At 48.7% G+C, this 15,807-nt stretch overlaps 1 protein-coding gene across 4 annotated transcripts in view; it reads right to left on the bottom strand.

Moving 5' to 3' along the window:
• Positions 1-15,807, bottom strand: part of cdon (cell adhesion associated, oncogene regulated) — a 31,334-nt gene that overhangs the window by 12,853 nt on the left and 2,674 nt on the right. For 3 of the 4 annotated variants that reach the window (XM_034604648.1, XM_034604645.1, XM_034604646.1), the window contains exons 2-7: positions 5,272-5,410; positions 4,226-4,504; positions 3,561-3,707; positions 2,760-2,903; positions 2,375-2,668; positions 2,019-2,288 (exon numbers count right to left, since the gene is read on the bottom strand). In XM_034604648.1, the coding sequence (XP_034460539.1) occupies positions 2,019-2,288; positions 2,375-2,668; positions 2,760-2,903; positions 3,561-3,707; positions 4,226-4,504; positions 5,272-5,344 (1,207 nt within the window). In that variant the 5' untranslated portion in view covers positions 5,345-5,410. Of the gene's footprint in view, positions 1-2,007; positions 2,289-2,374; positions 2,669-2,759; positions 2,904-3,560; positions 3,708-4,225; positions 4,505-5,271; positions 5,411-15,807 lie in introns of all 4 variants that reach the window. The other variant, XM_034604647.1, reaches the window with a different exon arrangement.

Genomic DNA, 15,807 nt, shown 5'->3' with positions numbered 1-15,807 from the left:
AATACCGGGGAGAATCAGACCCCGGCACTACGCTCGGTCCTGCACACTCTCCCGCTCGTAACGCTCTCTCCTCAGCTCTGACTCATAGCTCAACCACAGATGGAGCTCCTCCTCCTCCTCCTCCTCCGACACGCTGATGCAGGAGGAGGCATTTAAGGTCACGGCGTCCTCACGGTGGAGAGGAAGGGTATCGCTCATCCTTCCCAGAACAGAAAGGTCAGTCCATTAGAGGAGAGCACACCTGGGAGGAGATGTGACAGTAACTCCTGGAGGATTACCAGCAGAGACAAGAGCCTCAGACCGGACAGAGCTCAACTTGTTAGAGGACAAGTTGATGGATCTTTTTTTAATTACCTCCAACAAGGAGGTTATGTTTTCACCCCTGTCCGTTTGAGCCACACCGATTTACATTTACATTTTGTGGAATCTAGAATGGCTTTCAGTAGATCAACAGTCCCTTTAAATTCAATATATATCAGTTCCCTACATTCGCCTGATTATTTTCATCAAGATCCATGAATTATTTCCTGGGAAATCAGTGAAAATGTCTAAAAACAAAAAGATCTGTGTCAAATTCTTTCTGGGCCCATTCTGTGGAAATCGGTTCAGTAGCTTTTGCTCAATCCTGCAGACAAACAAACAAATAAAGCAACAGACAGAGTTGAAAACCCTCGTTGGTGAAAGTAAGAATCGGATAATAGTTAAAAAAAGGAGAATCCGAGGTCGGAATTTAAAACAGTTTTGTCCAACAAGTCTAAAAAGAAACAAATATTTCCAGTTTTCAATGATTTTAACAGAAAGGAGCTCAGATCAACTTGAAGCGTGCCCTTTGGGGAGTAGTGGTGGCGATGAACCAGCCAATCACACGCCAGAATAAGGACACCACATCTCCCCTGTGGTACATCCCGCTCAAAGGATGAGAGCAGGGAGTTGTCATGGCGATGGAAACACCAAACATTGAAACCAAACATATTTCAGTTTGCTGCATGTGATGAATTACAGTAACAGACCGATTACTCTGCATGAAAAGTGCATTGGATACGCCGCGGTGCCTGGTACCTGCAAACCGACGCAACACAAACCCGCCTCGGAGTGTTTACCTCCGCTGGACGCGTCTCGTTATCAGCTTGGCTCTGTTTTCTGTGTACGATACAGATATTAAAGTTCACTCTTCTTCCTGCAGCAACTGTTTCGCAGCGAAACCTCCTTCTTTCCGACTCGTCCTCCCTAACGTGCCACATGCGTCTGTATTAATCACTCCGCAGATACCGGGGCGAGCTGAGGAATGGGGCCTTGGCGTGGAGGCGCCCTGGGAGTAGAGGTGGGGGGGGTTCACTCGGGGGAGAGCGGTGGAGGGAGAGGGGGGGGTTGTGATGTGTTAATAAATAAAAGGCAGTTGTGTATGATGTTGACAGCTGGGTGGTCTGGTCCTCGTCATAACCCTCCATGGCTACTCCTTGCATTCCAGCGTCCGGGGGCTTATCCCCGACGGCGTGCACAAAGCTCACTCTCACGCTCAAGCTCAGTTCAAGGCTCAGGAGGAGGGCGGCCTTGGCCAAACCTTTCCTACCAGCCTCAGAAATACACACACACAGACACACACACACACACACACACACACACACACACACACACACACACACACACACACACACACACACACACACACACACACACACACACACACACACACACACACACACACACACACACACACACAGCAAGGACTCCCTGCAGTTACTGTACGTGCAGGCCCACAGAGAACCTGCCTACTGAGAAGCCTTCACGATTTCTAACACCAGCAAGAAATTAAGGATTTAAGGAGGCAAAAACCTATTTAATCATTTTTCTGAAGCACTCAGCTAAAGTTTAAGTTGTATTAATTCATTTATTTGTGTTTTTTGACTTTTTTGACCATTCAGCTAATGTGTGGCCCAATAAATGACAAAAAAACCCCAAGAAAGACACAGATAGCTCCAATATAACGAATCAGAATAACATAACTCGTGGATATTTACCTGATGGTGTTGTCATCATTCCCTGCGACTGTGCCGACCCGATCCCGTTGTCCAACACACACTGGTAAACGCCTACATCCTGTGGTGTCACGTCTGTGATAAGGAGCGAGGATCCAGAGATCTGAAAGCGGCGTGACGGCGTTACGGGATCAGCGTTGAACAGCCACGTGATGTTCGGGGAGGGGCTTCCTTTCGCCGCGCAGGTAAAATAAGCACTGGAGCCCGGAGAGACGATCTGGTCCGTCAGACCCTGGAGGACAGACACCGGCTCTGTGGAGGAGAGGACGAGACGTTAACCTCCGTGACCACCAGCTGAAACCAGTCAGCACACAGAAACTCTCTTCTCTCTGTCTCACCGAGGACGTTCACAGTGTAGTTGGCGCTGACCACGCTCCCCTGCTCGCTCTCAGCGGCGCAGGTGTACCGCCCTTCGTCGCTCCTCGTCACCGTCGCAAACGCCAGGTTGTTGTGCTGTTGTTGGCGATGAGGCCCCGGGGTCACCTCCTTACCGTCCTTGAACCATTTGGCCGCCGGCGCAGGACGACCAGACACGATACACTCCAGCGTCAGGGGCTGCGACTGCACCACCACCACCGTCATGGGGGCAGTGGGGTAAACTATCCGCACCGAGGACGAGGGGGTGTCTAAATCTAAAACGTACAAATGTCCCACGTTAGCGGACGATAACAGAAAATACAGCTGACAGATGAAAACGTCCTAATGAAATACCACCTGACTTACGTTTCACCGATAACTTGGTGCCATGAGGCTGCAGGACGGTTTCCCCGGTGACAGGGTTCAACGCACCACATTTGTACATCCCCTGGTGCTGGACTGAAGCGGAGACAATCTGAAGGTTTCCAGATGGAAGAACTAAATAATCACCTGGAAAGAGAAGGATGAAGTATGTTCAATAATAACACAGACAACTTGTACACACAGATTCAAGATACTGGGCCTGATGCACGAACTTGTTCCTAAATGTCTCCTACGTTCGATCGTGTGGTGAGTTCATACCAACAGGAAACGTCAGATTCAACATATGTTTTTATCTTCAGTGTGTAAACATGATGCTGGCGAATTAGCATAATTAATGCCCACGATTCATGTCAATGACATCACAGAGTAAAAAGACAAACTTTTCGAGTTTGGAGGCTGAGGTGCTAATTTCAGAGAAAACATGGTGAGAACGCGCGACATTTAGCAGTTACATAATTACATTTAGAGTCAAATTATGATTTAAATTGTAGAGTTAAACAGAATAATGTCAACAAAATTATGAGCTATATTTTATGTATTTATTTGTAATTGTTCCAAACAAATGAAACATAAAATCCATCAGTGAAAACAAGAAATGTAATCACATGGATGTACAAGTAGTTCTGCTGATTGATTTGCAAAATAATCTGCACTAGATATAATAATAATAAACCAAAGCTCTTGCTGCTATTGTTTATGTTATATAGAATCACATCATTAATCTCCAGTTGAAGTTCATAATGGAAAAGAAACTGCACATGTATCCACTGGTTCCACACAAACCTGTGGACGCTTCCATCCACTCCCCTCGAACTCGGAGTCTGGGTCGCGCTGCAGGGACGCTGGGCGGCAGAGGACACTCTATGAGAACCGGGCTTCCTTCCTGCACTGATAACGATCGTCGTCTGCCAGCTTCATATTCGGAAATTTCTGCATGGTCAGAGAAAAGGATGAAGTCTTTAGTCAAACTGGGTTTTCTCTGCAGAATGTGAAACATTCAATCTGAGCTGAGCGGCAGCGCAGTGCAGAGCGAAGGCCGACCGTGCTACTCCAGCTGTTTGTGTTGGATCACTGGGTTTGTTTATTGTTGCAGTGAGTGATTCTATTTAGCTTGATACAGTTTGTAGATCAGGGTCAACCCCCGAGTGTTGTGTCCAACAGCAAGCGGCGTCCCAGCAGGAGCATAACACACCGCACAGGAAAGCCCGAGGCTCATTAAGGATACCGGTCAAGAGGCATCTGGATCGGTGCCCGAGTAAAAAAAACTCCTACTGCTTCCTTCCCCTCGGCCGCTCAGCAGCAGGCAGCCGAGGAAAGGCATTTCTCCTGAGTGTTCAACACTTACAAAATGGCCTTCCCTTTCTCAAGGCAACTTCCTTGCTTTCTCTACCACACCACTTTGAAGTGAGCACAAGTATGCACAGAGGGGCAGTTCTCTGTATCCGTACCTGCTATGTCAACACGCGCGAGGCGACTGGCGATGGCCGGCCCGTGGTCGAAGCGTGCCACACACTGATAGGCGCCAGCGTGGCCCGGCTTAAGGGAGGAAATGGTGAGGGAGCCTCCGTTGAGCTCCACATCGGGCAGGGTGTCCCGGTCCAGGGGACGGCCTCGGAAGCGCCAGGACACGGTGGCTGACGGAGGATTTACTGAGCAGCGCAGACGAGCTACGGAGCCTCGACTCTGAACCAGGGAGGCGGGTTCGGAGCTGAAGAACGGGTACTGAGCTGGATGGGGAGACAAGGACAAAGAAAGACAGGTTCAGGATTATAAATCAATAATTTTGTCATGAATGGTCAAATAGCTCAAATCACACAAAGATATTGTTTTAAGACACATAACTCCTTGACAAATTTAAACAAAAATATATATTTTTTAAAATAAAACAAATTATTATTAATTTACAGTCGTACTATTTGTATTTATTATATTATTATTATTTATTTGGTTCTTTTGGGGTTGTATTTGATGAAAACAGCAACAAGCAAACTGATGAGGGTGTAATTTTTAGATAATGCAACTGAAATAATAAGAGCTGCAAAGCTGGTGATAAATGTAATAGTGAACAACATGTGTCACATTAAACAATGTTCTTTTCTTGATTATGAATATAAAATATATATATAGTCACTTGACAGCTCCCCAAAAGTGAAGCCAAAACATCTGGATCGCCCCCTTGTGGCCAGCCCACAAACCACTGCGTCAAATACATGTTTCCCAAAGTTGTTTTCTGTCGCTTGAAGTCGCTCTTAACAAACTGATGTTTGGTCAAATGTTAATTTTCCTGATACGATTGATTTTAATCAGTTATTTGACAGGCTGAGACGTCATGATTGACAGCTGAGATCGACTCAGGTGTATCGTCAGGACCGACTGACTCCAAATGACATGACCAGGACAAGATGGTAGCGTCTCTATCCAGGATACTTCTGCTGTAGACTTGTCCCCTTTATAAACATTCAGAAACAAAGATAAGTGTAACAGAGCAACTTACATGAGCAGCTGATGAGCAGAGACTGGCTGAGACACAGCACAGTGGACAGGAGGACCCTTAGGCCACTGTCCATGGTGCACTTCGACCCCTGTCAGCAGCCGTGTTGTCCGGCACGTACGCCTCCGTCTGTTCTGCAAACCTGCGGCGCACAGAGGAGATGAGAAACACATCAAACCAGAGCTCGGCCTGCAGACATGACAGCACGTGCACGGGGACAGAAATAAACTTTAAAACATGTGAGCCGGGGGAGAAATACTCCAGTCGGCTCCAAATGAATTCTATACGACAATCTCTCTAATCTTCACAACACATCCTCTTTACACACTCCTTGATCTCCAGCTCCCTCCCTGTCCTGTGACCCGTCTTCTCACCCACTTCACTGTCTCCGCGGAGGCCCCTCTGCCTCCCGCCCCCCCCCCCCTGCCCCTCTCCCACGCTGGGCCGCTAAGATCTTGCGCTAATGGAGTGGCTCTGGAGAGACTGTCGCCTCGCTCTTAATATCACTCTCTTGTCACACTGTGTTGCTCCCTCACAGGTTCACTGTAGCCTGAAGTGCAGGCCCAGACACACACGGGGAGACAAGAGAGGAGCCGGAGTGAGAGACAGAAAAGGAGTGGAGGGGACGTAATTAGGAGCATTCCTCGATCCTTTTCAACCCGACCCCCTCCGACTGCGGCACCTCCTCCCTTCTTTTGCTAAGAGTAATCCGGGCCAGCTTTGATCCCAGGTTACTGGTCGGTGCAGGGTTTGAGCCTGAGGCCAGAGGGACAATGGCCGTCCAGCTGTGATATTCACACTGGCGCTTCGACGGCTCGCAGACGTTAGCGGAAAAGGCTGAGGGGTGGGTCAAATTAAAAGGATGATGTCTGCGTGGGATCAGTGGAGCCGAGCAGGTTTCTAGCCCCTCCAACCTGAACACAGTTTCATCTGGGCAACAATCAAACAGGTCAAGATGCTTAGCCTCCTCTCGAGAAGGTGATGGGGGGAAAAAACTCCCCCGATTCTTTAAACTGCTTTGAAAACTCGAGAAACATGAAGATATCCAATTTGCAATTATGAAAAGAAATACAAAAGCAGAAAATCTCGCTTGATAAATGACCTCAATGATCCATCAATTATCCAAAGTTTCACCGCTGGCTGTGAGTGACGCTGGGCAGACACTCGCTCCTCTGTGATCCAGCCAATGAGACACAGATGCTTTATTCACACACTCGTTTCTCACTCGCTTCATCTTGCTCCCTCGCTCTCTCTCAGAGGGCAACATGAGAGGAGGAGGAGGAGAGAAGAGGCAGGAAATAATAAACTCTCCCAGCTCCTGGCCCACGCCCCCTTCTCACCCGGAGGTCAGGGGTCGGGGAGGAGCAGAGAGAGAGGGTGAACCAGCGGGTGTCTGGTGGCCCTGGACCAGCCCCCAGAGGTCACCACCAGCAACACACACACACACACACACACACACACACACACACACACACACACACACACACACACACACACACACACACACACACACACACACACACACACACACACACACACACACACACACACACACACACACAAAGTGCTTTAAAGTAACGTTAAAAACTGGAAAAAAACAATCAAACCCAATCTCAAAAGTTACATTTTGAGTTTGAACTGCTACAACAACAACACGTACTTCTGACTGTATAGGATTGAACGCACTACATTGTGTGTCCTCATGCGTTTCAGGCTCCAGTTTAAGTGTGTGCATTCTCATTCAGGCGGATCAAACCCACATCTCTCACGCTGGCGTTTTTTTCTTTATCCCACGAGTTGCAACAGGCCCTGCACGCTGCCCCCATGTCATCAATGGAAACTATCTTTCTCTCTGTGCCGGAATAATGATATATAATTACAATAATGAGCAACAGTGCTATAAAAATGCACAGCCAAGCGCAGGCACATTGGTAAATGGTACGATGAGGACCAAGAGCCGATTTTGCAACCCTCTCTGTCTTTATCTAATTTTCTGCCTCCGTCTTAGTTCGAGCGTTCACTTCCTCCCAGTGGGCGTAGCAGTTGGGCGATACAGCTCCGACTGGGTGCCCTCGTGTAAACACACACACACACACAGCTGCCTATCTGGCCCATCGATCTGGCACAACGAGGAAACACAAGGGCATCATTCCTGCTCCTTATCTGTTTGGCTTTCCTTTTGACATCCGCCACCATGAAGCCGCCTCAGTGGAGACAGAAACTGAGAGGATATCTTGTATCCCTCATCACAGAGAGTCGTCCCGATGCTGGCAGCAGCGGCTGCGTGGAAAGGGCAAGTCCTGCTTCCTCCTGAGCAGACGCCCCCAGACAAAGGCTGGAGTGGTTCTCTGACAAAAGGGGGAAGTCCCTGTCAAATGAAGTCTGATCAGCCTGAGAGCCGACTCCTCTGGTCCGGCGTTGATCCCCGGGCCAGCCCACTCCCTCGCTCCTCTGCTCTCCTCAAATCTCCAGACTACACAAACGTAAAGAGGAAGAAAATCCTGCCTTCCAAATTTCCTGCTCCTGTCCCGGCTCTGATCTTGTGTTACTCTCTGTTTTTGCACTTATACACTGGAGATACATGACCATTCTCAACGCGGGGTCGACCGGCTATAAATTGCAGAGACATCCTGCGTACAAAACAGACGCCGTTGAAAGCTGATATACAGACACATGTGACAGTTTATGAAAATAAAAGGTCAGTGTCAGTGAGTTCAAGTGGAAAAGTTCCTCTTTTTTTTTTTTTTTTTTTTTTTTTTACAGGTGTGGGGGTTGACCCATGTATGTTTGGGAAATGTTTGACTGACACCTGGCTTAAGTGTGTGAAACGACAGGAAAAAAAAACAACAGTCTCCTCCGACAGCTTGAATCCTTTTCTCGAGCTTTAAAACTCGTATTTTATTTGTCGCTCTCCCTTCCAGAGACAAACTGCAGCACTGAGACGCAGAAGCTTTATCCATCCATCTTGGTAGTAAAACAAAACTCACATCTATCCCCTTGTAGGACGAGAGGGATCCCTGGTGATGACACAGGAAAAAATAAACACACTGACAGGCCGCCCTGAGGGAAGGGAAAGGGGTTTGAGTTCGGGGGGTAGGTGGGCGGCGGGGATGGTGGCGGTGGGGGTTAGCACCTGCACTTCTTTTTAGGCCTCCTCTCTGCAGGAACTACTTAAAGCCCCATCTGCCCCCATGTGGGGCTGGCCCATATCCCTGTCATATTGGGTAAACAGGGACAAAAGCAACACGGCGGCGCATCAAAGACCTGGAGGGCAGAGGAGGAACAGGTCACAACTGGTGCTGCTGACTGAGGCCGGGCCCTGCAGGCCTCCTCTCCGCTTCACACGACTGCACCGCTGAACCAGAGCCAACGAGCAACATCGCGGAGCAGCTCCGACGCTGATTGGATAACAGGGGGCCGATCCCGGCTGCCACGACAATCAATACACCGGAGTGGTACAAATCCAATAAATCAGAAAGGTTTATCTTCCAAAAAAAAAGAAAAAGAGGGAGGGAGATATGTAACAAGTGGCCATTAAGCCGGAGTGGGAGATAAAGACTTTAAGGGCGAGGGAGCAGTCGGGTGTAAGAGAAAGAGCAAGTCTTTTCTGGTATGATGGTCTAATCTGACATGTGTGCTGAAGCCGATTCACATGCTATACCCCAAACCTGTCTGCACTCGCCCCACATCTCACTGACAGAGGATCTGCAGCTCACACATTCCTCAGCTCCACAGAGAGAGAGAGAGAGAGAGAGAGAGAGGGAGAGAGAGACAGAGAGACAGAGAGAGAGAGAGAGAGAGAGAGAGAGAGAGAGAGAGAGAGAGAGAGAGAGAGAAACACACTCACACACAAGAGATGGGAGATAAATTCAAAAGAAGAAGAAGATGAGAGGCAATGGGAGGGAGGGGGGGGGAGAGACATACGAGAGAAACTGGAGAGAAAAGCTCTCTGGGAGGGGGAGTAAAAGGAGATGGGGCTGCAAAGAGGTGAAACCTTCTCTGTGAGGTGAAAATGTGCAAAGCCCAGACTGTTCTCCTCCCTCTTTATTTGGCCCGGAGATAGAGACGCATAGATAATGGCTGCATTCGCATCCACGGCTGCCAAATCCCGACTGATGATTCAGCCCAACTGCATTGAGCTCGGCAGAGAAGGTTTGGGAAGAGCCTCCCGAGAGAAGAGACCCTGTGTAGGCCATTATTAGCTTCCTCTATTGGTTCTGGGTGAGGCAGCATGGGGCCACGGATGAGTGGTATGGTCTAACTCTGTCTGATTAAAGACCGAGACGTTATTAAAAAAAAAAAGTGGGACAGACTTAGAGAAGGGGAGAGAGCTAAAGAAAGGGGGAGAAAAGAGGGAGACATGATTTGGAATCAACTGAGGGAATTACGATGGCAGAGAAGAGAGGCGCTGTTGGTTTCCCCCTGAGAGGTAAAGAGAAAACAACATTGGAAGGGTTTAGCCGACCCGTAAAACAAAAAGGCCTGCCCTCGCCTGAACCTGACATTCTGCAGAGAGTTGAGTCAAGACTCTTCAATAAATCATTCAAACTCGGTGGGACTGCAGGAGACAAGCGAGACACATCTTCGAGGACGGTCTGCGTTTCAGACACTGCTGTCTCTCTGTGTGTCTGCAGGCGGGCCGAGCATTAGCAGTCCGGGAGGCACGGGGTGACGGCGAGGCCAAGCGGGTCCCAGAACTCGGCGACGCCGCAGCCCTGACGACACCAGCGTGGTGTGGGATCAGATGAGAGGAGGAATGAAAGGAGAGGCCCCCGGGGATCAGACAGTCACATCCCACAAAGCCCTGTTTACCAAGGACACACATACCCTTCCCCTCCCTTCCTCCCCCCCAACGCCTCCGTTCACCAAAGCCCGACCCTCCCAAAGTGCCAGGGCCGGGACCTGGGAGACAGCGCTAATTCTACCCCGAGGCCTGTTGGCCGAGGACACAAACAGCGGGCTGAGAGGGGAGAGAAATGGGGAGGGGGGGGGGGTGGCAGAAAGACGGAGACGGTGGGGGAGAGAGAGTGGGGACTGAATGGTACAGTATGTAAGACCCATCTTAATTGGAGATTGTTCTGCAATGTCTTGTTTTTCCTGGGAATTTGTGGGGAGGAGGGACAGGAGGGTGGGGAGGTACGGTTGTTTCCCAAGGTCCTGAACAGCAGGATTAACCACGGGGGCGAAACTCAATAGCGGCCTCGGACACTGGAAACAGATCCACGGGTATCGCCACCATACAAGTCCACCTCGAGACCTTTTGCAAAGCGCATGTAACTAACAACCCTTCCCCATTGTCAAAGCTCTCTAGGCCCTTCCGGCTGATTTCACAGGCCTTTCAGCCCACAGGGGAACGTCTGTTCAGACGAAAAAGGTAATTCTGATGGAAAGGAGGAATGCACAAGAAGGCCTTCTTGCCTGCAGGGTGTGTTATAACACTGATCTCCAACATGTGCCAAGAGTCTGATTCATCACGCCAGGCGAGAGGGGAGCTGGGATTGTGCAGCCGTGGCACCGGGGCAGAGGAGGCCACGGATTCACATTCCTCCGTATCAGCCTTGATTAGAGAGATGAGAGAAAAAACACATTGATGCAGGGGAGGAAAAATGATGGAGTTTGCCAAACGTCCACCTTCTCCGGGGGAGTGGAGACGCTCTCTGTGTGTTTAAATGCTCTTGTGTAGGCTGTGAACTATGGGCATGCGGTGATCTGATCCAGCTGCCCCCCCTCCCCTCGGCGCAGTCTCCCGTCCCTCCCCAGCTCTCCTGGATTCCATCACTCCCTGTGTCTCTACGGCAACAAGCAGCAAAGACGCAGACAACAGTTTCTGTTCAGTCTCCTCCTGATGGGTCCCTGGCCACCGACCAAAAGCACTTTCAGACTAAAACATACATCAAATAATGTAATTTCAAACATATGCAACAAAAACAAATCGGCCCGGGTGTCCATACAGATACGAAGAAGGAACTCCGTTTTTACAAAGTCGTTTTTTTAAACCAGCCAAACATACAACTGAATTCGGTTGCTTCCAGGGTGTTTTCCTTTGTTTGTCACTTGAGAGGCGTGAGAAAAACAGTACACACGGAGTACTTTCATTTCTCAGGATGATGAATTGACTCTGCAACTATAATGGAGCGATGGTCATGTATTCACAGGAAGGGGGAGGAGGGGGGGGGGGGGGGGGGGGGGAGACTAAAAAAGGCCTGAACTCCACAGCGAGCCGGCGGAACAAAAACAAACACATGTAAAAAAAGGTTCAAATATAATTAGCCTTCACCAATTCGACAAATCTCTTGCAAAAACCCAAACAAGCAAACCGGCTCCCTTGTATGTACACGTGTGAGGACGCAAAGATAAATACTCCGTCCCATACGGAGCGTGTAAACGCTTTATTTAGTTTGTCTAAATGTTTATCCGTCTCGCCATGTAACACTTCAAGCTTGTTGTGTGGCAATCAAGTGATCGCAAAACAAACTCGGCGGTGATGTATCAACACACACATCATCCGAGTTTCCACTTCTGGCTCTTGGTCAAATCATAAAAACATGTTTGGGGTCCAGGCTGCTGAAACGCTGGAGGTGAGAGGAGCGTTTGGTGAAATGACGTCGTGCTCCCGACGTTGCCAAGAGAAACACCGCCGCATGACAACAGCAAAACACAGTAATAATACAGAAACCGTGGCGTTGGTTCGCTCGGTGCATTCTTTGCATAGGTTTGTTTGTGTTTGCTACTGTGTGCGAGCACCGCAGAGAAATAACACTGATTTATATTTACTTGATAAAAGTCAGTCAGACCATGAATCCATAAATCACCAGGCGGAGACGACACTCGACTGCAGCGCGTTGAGTAACGGCTCCATCTCCCAAAGATTCCCAGGACAATGCAGAAGGCTGCAGCCGAACCACATGTTCCATCCCTCTGACTCCGCTCACTTTGAATATCTTTTTTAACAAATAAGGGGTTCCGTCGCTCCCCCGGGGGCCACATCTTGGTGGAGGGAAGGCCCAAAATGGCACCCGTAACCACAGGCCTGGAGGCAGGCAGCGGCAGCGGTACCCACACTGCCTCACACTCAAAAACAGCCCTTCAAACAAGTAGCCTGTTTGTCAGCCAGAGGGGAGTGCCAGCCACTACTTCTGCCTTAATATAGTCCTGCTGATCCCTGTGCTGGCTTTTCAACAGCGCTCACAGTCTGGTTCGCGAAAAAAAAAAAAAACCCCACGTCAGATGTGACTTATTGGTTCAACATTTGAAATAGAAAGTTGCGGTTGCTCAAAAGTTTCAAGAAGAAAAGGCTCTCAGCTCTTGAGGCCTGCGCTGAAGCGACGGACTTAGTCAGGCTTATTTAGTCGGGGGTCAGTTGCAGGAAGGGGAAAAGAAACGGAGCTGGCAAACAGGAAGACGCTGAGGATGCAAAAAACAAAAAACAAAAAGAATCCCTTGCATGTTCTGAAATACTTTGCAAGGAGAGCTGTCAGCGAGGGTCCAGGTTCAGAAGTTCACTCGCTGAAATCCTCCCCCCGGGGGCTGAGGAATCACTTAAAGAACAGCAGAAGACAAAGGGGTCTCGTCGTGCATTCGATTGAAAACGATGAGGAAAATTGTTGTTTTTGGAAAGAGAGAAGGCGAGCGCTGTGTAAAAAAATGCCACGTCGAACTCTCCGGGAGAAGCTTTTGTTCTCTCTCTCTCGTACATGCGGTGTCCTGCATCATGTACATTACAGCCACTCCGGCCAAAGAGCACTCCCTCGAATGATAATGAGCATATAATAAAAAGGCATCTACAGAAACTAACAAACGTCAAACCATGTGGCAGAAAGAAGACTTTTCTTAGCCTTTTGGTCTTTTTCATCAAACCAACCATCTGTGTATAAGATTTGATCTGAGCCAAGAGAACAAAACTTTTTCCTACAGTTAAAAAAAAAAAAAATCATAGTTTCTATCAACGTGTGTCCCTTACGTGTCGCAGCTCTTGACCATCTGCTGTTGAGGTATTTTCATTATCTATCGCCGCCAGGACGCCATGCTCGCCCTATTGGTTTACATTCCCTTATCATATTGAAAACGCAGACATATATATTTAGTCGCAGCCTGCATTTCAGTTACAGTAACAGAAAACAAAACATCTTCCCGAGAAGAAGCAGACGTCCTCGCCCCTGCAACGGCGTCGTCCCGCTGCTCTTCCAGTGGCTGGGCTGGAACATCTGTTTCTGCTGCTCCCAAATACTGTTTGTTTGTCTTAACAATTACGCCCCGATGTTTCTCATTTCATTTTCTCAAATCTCTTCGAAAGTCATTATCCAGTTTCAGGTCCTTCCAGGTTCTGAATCTTCAGAAACCCAACACGACCGTCTGTTGAAAGGTGGCGTACACATCGGGCTACAGTCGGCTCGCCCTTGACATTTCGGAGGGGAGCTGTGCCGGAGGAAGCACGCAGCCTATCTGTAACCACCCGGAGTAACATGCTTGCATAGTACAGCGAGTCAGCGCCGGGCTGTTTGGATCATCTGTCAGACTTGGGGGACATGGGAGAAAGTGGGGAAGGGGGGGGGGGGGGGGGGGGGGGGAGAATGTGTTGTGTAGTTAAAGTAATGACGGTGTGAGCTCCAAGCAGATAAGAAGTGCCGCTGATGACAGCTCCACGTAAACACAGGTGACACCTTCAGCTACTGCGTTTGCCTTCACGGCTTCAATTTACCCGGCTCCGCTCACAGCTTGTCCTCAGAATAAATTGAGGGAGGGAGAGCGAGGGTGGAAAGTGAGGTCTCTCTCTTTTCTGTGTGTGTTAGCGCTGCAGCTGCAGGGTGCACTCACCAGCCCAGCAGTCACAAGAACTCAAACCCGTTTTCTGACCTGCCCATCTTTCCCATCAACCCCTCGCTCATGGCTGCTGGGTGTTGTCAATCAGCACCCCCCCACACACCCCCGCCCTCGGCTCCTTGAACATTGGGGCTGTTTGGCCGTCTGCCCAAAACTCCCCTCTGTCCATCTAATGGGGCCTGAGCTCGGCGCGGGTCCTTGACGAATGGGAGCCGAAGCTCACGGAGTAAAGGCCAGCGTTAGAAACTGGGAAAGAAACGCTGCAGCATGACTCAATCTCTGAGAAATGAGAGTAAAAGGATGGCGACGTGTCAAGAGTTCAAAACAAGCCCAGGTTCTAGTTTGGGAGTAGCGGCGGGGTCAAACGTCAACCAAACAACGCCACACTAAATTCTTTATTGTACCAAGAAGCTGACATGGATTAGCCGTGTGAGATTTAGCAAACGAGCGAGAACTAATTCCAGCGGTCAAAATATTGTGAGGATGATGAAAAATAAGGTGGCTGCTTGAAATTTACATCCCCCCCCCCCCCTCCCTCCCGGGTTTTATGACTCTCCGAACATTTCTTCTCGGCCAAAGGTTGATCTTTTGCAGCGAAGATATGACAGATCACAGCGCAAAACCAAATAAACAACCGAGCCACACTGTGATTTAGGGTTTGAATTCACTTGCATTCGCTTAAGGCCAGGGCTGAGGTTTGCTCGCTGGCCTCAAATCTGTACGGCCTCGAGAGCAGGAGAATGTGGGAGGTGCCCAAAATATACTTTAGTCACCCACGTGGACACACCCTCTCCCACCACACTCACCTCAGATAGACACTCATCCACTTATCTCTGCCATATAAAGCTGTAACGAGCTTTTTATATAAACCGATTAATCGTTTGGTCTATGGAACATTATCTTAAACCTTAATTTCTCCCAAAATATCAAACATTTTAAATCAAACACGATATGAAACAGAGAAAACCTGAAAACACTCGTCTAAGAGGCCTGAGAGCAGTTTGACATTCACGCCTGAAAAATGTCAAACAATGAATCACTCCTCTGCGTCGCCGTCAGTTAATTGACGTGCCGCTAATCGACTAATTGTGTACAAGCTCGCTTCCTGGTTTTTGCCTTCGCTCAACAAGCGCTTGTCACTGCCGGAGCGTCTGTGGTTGCGTGATTAAAATGCTGCTCCACGAAAAAAAAATCAAGAGAGCCATTATGAGAGCAGGGGCTGGTATCATTACACATGCTTACATTCAAATTGCCCCACTTAACATAGTTCTTCTCCTACAGCAACATGTGTTTATCATTAGCCAGCACCCTAATGGCTCAAACATTATTCAAACTGGCCTAATGGCGTAGTTGTGCTTTGTTCAGGGGCCGTCTGATAAGAGCTGTGGCACTAATGGTTTATTAATTTCCCTGCAAAATCAAAAAAACACACTGATTCTGAGGAGCTGTTTCTCTGATTCAATCACGTTCTCAATGCAGAATCACCGAAAATCCCACATATTAAGAACATGGACGATCGTAATAAAAACACTTGTACTTCTGGGTTTATTTTCTCATTCACAAGAGAAATGTTCACGTTCTCTTTGAACACGACGCCGTTCGGAAATATATTTCCAGCGTCCAACAAAGGGCAACTGACAGCGAAAGCATACATCTGCAATCTAAAACATCTGTAAACGTCACTTGTGCAAAAATGTATGAGTGTAAGAACTGTATTCT

The sequence above is a fragment of the Hippoglossus hippoglossus genome, chromosome 13 (assembly GCF_009819705.1).
Source record: "Hippoglossus hippoglossus isolate fHipHip1 chromosome 13, fHipHip1.pri, whole genome shotgun sequence".
NCBI classification, from domain to species: Eukaryota; Metazoa; Chordata; class Actinopteri; order Pleuronectiformes; family Pleuronectidae; genus Hippoglossus; species Hippoglossus hippoglossus.
Note: the sequence above shows the minus strand (reverse complement) of the source record. Positions and strands in the feature narration are given on the sequence as shown.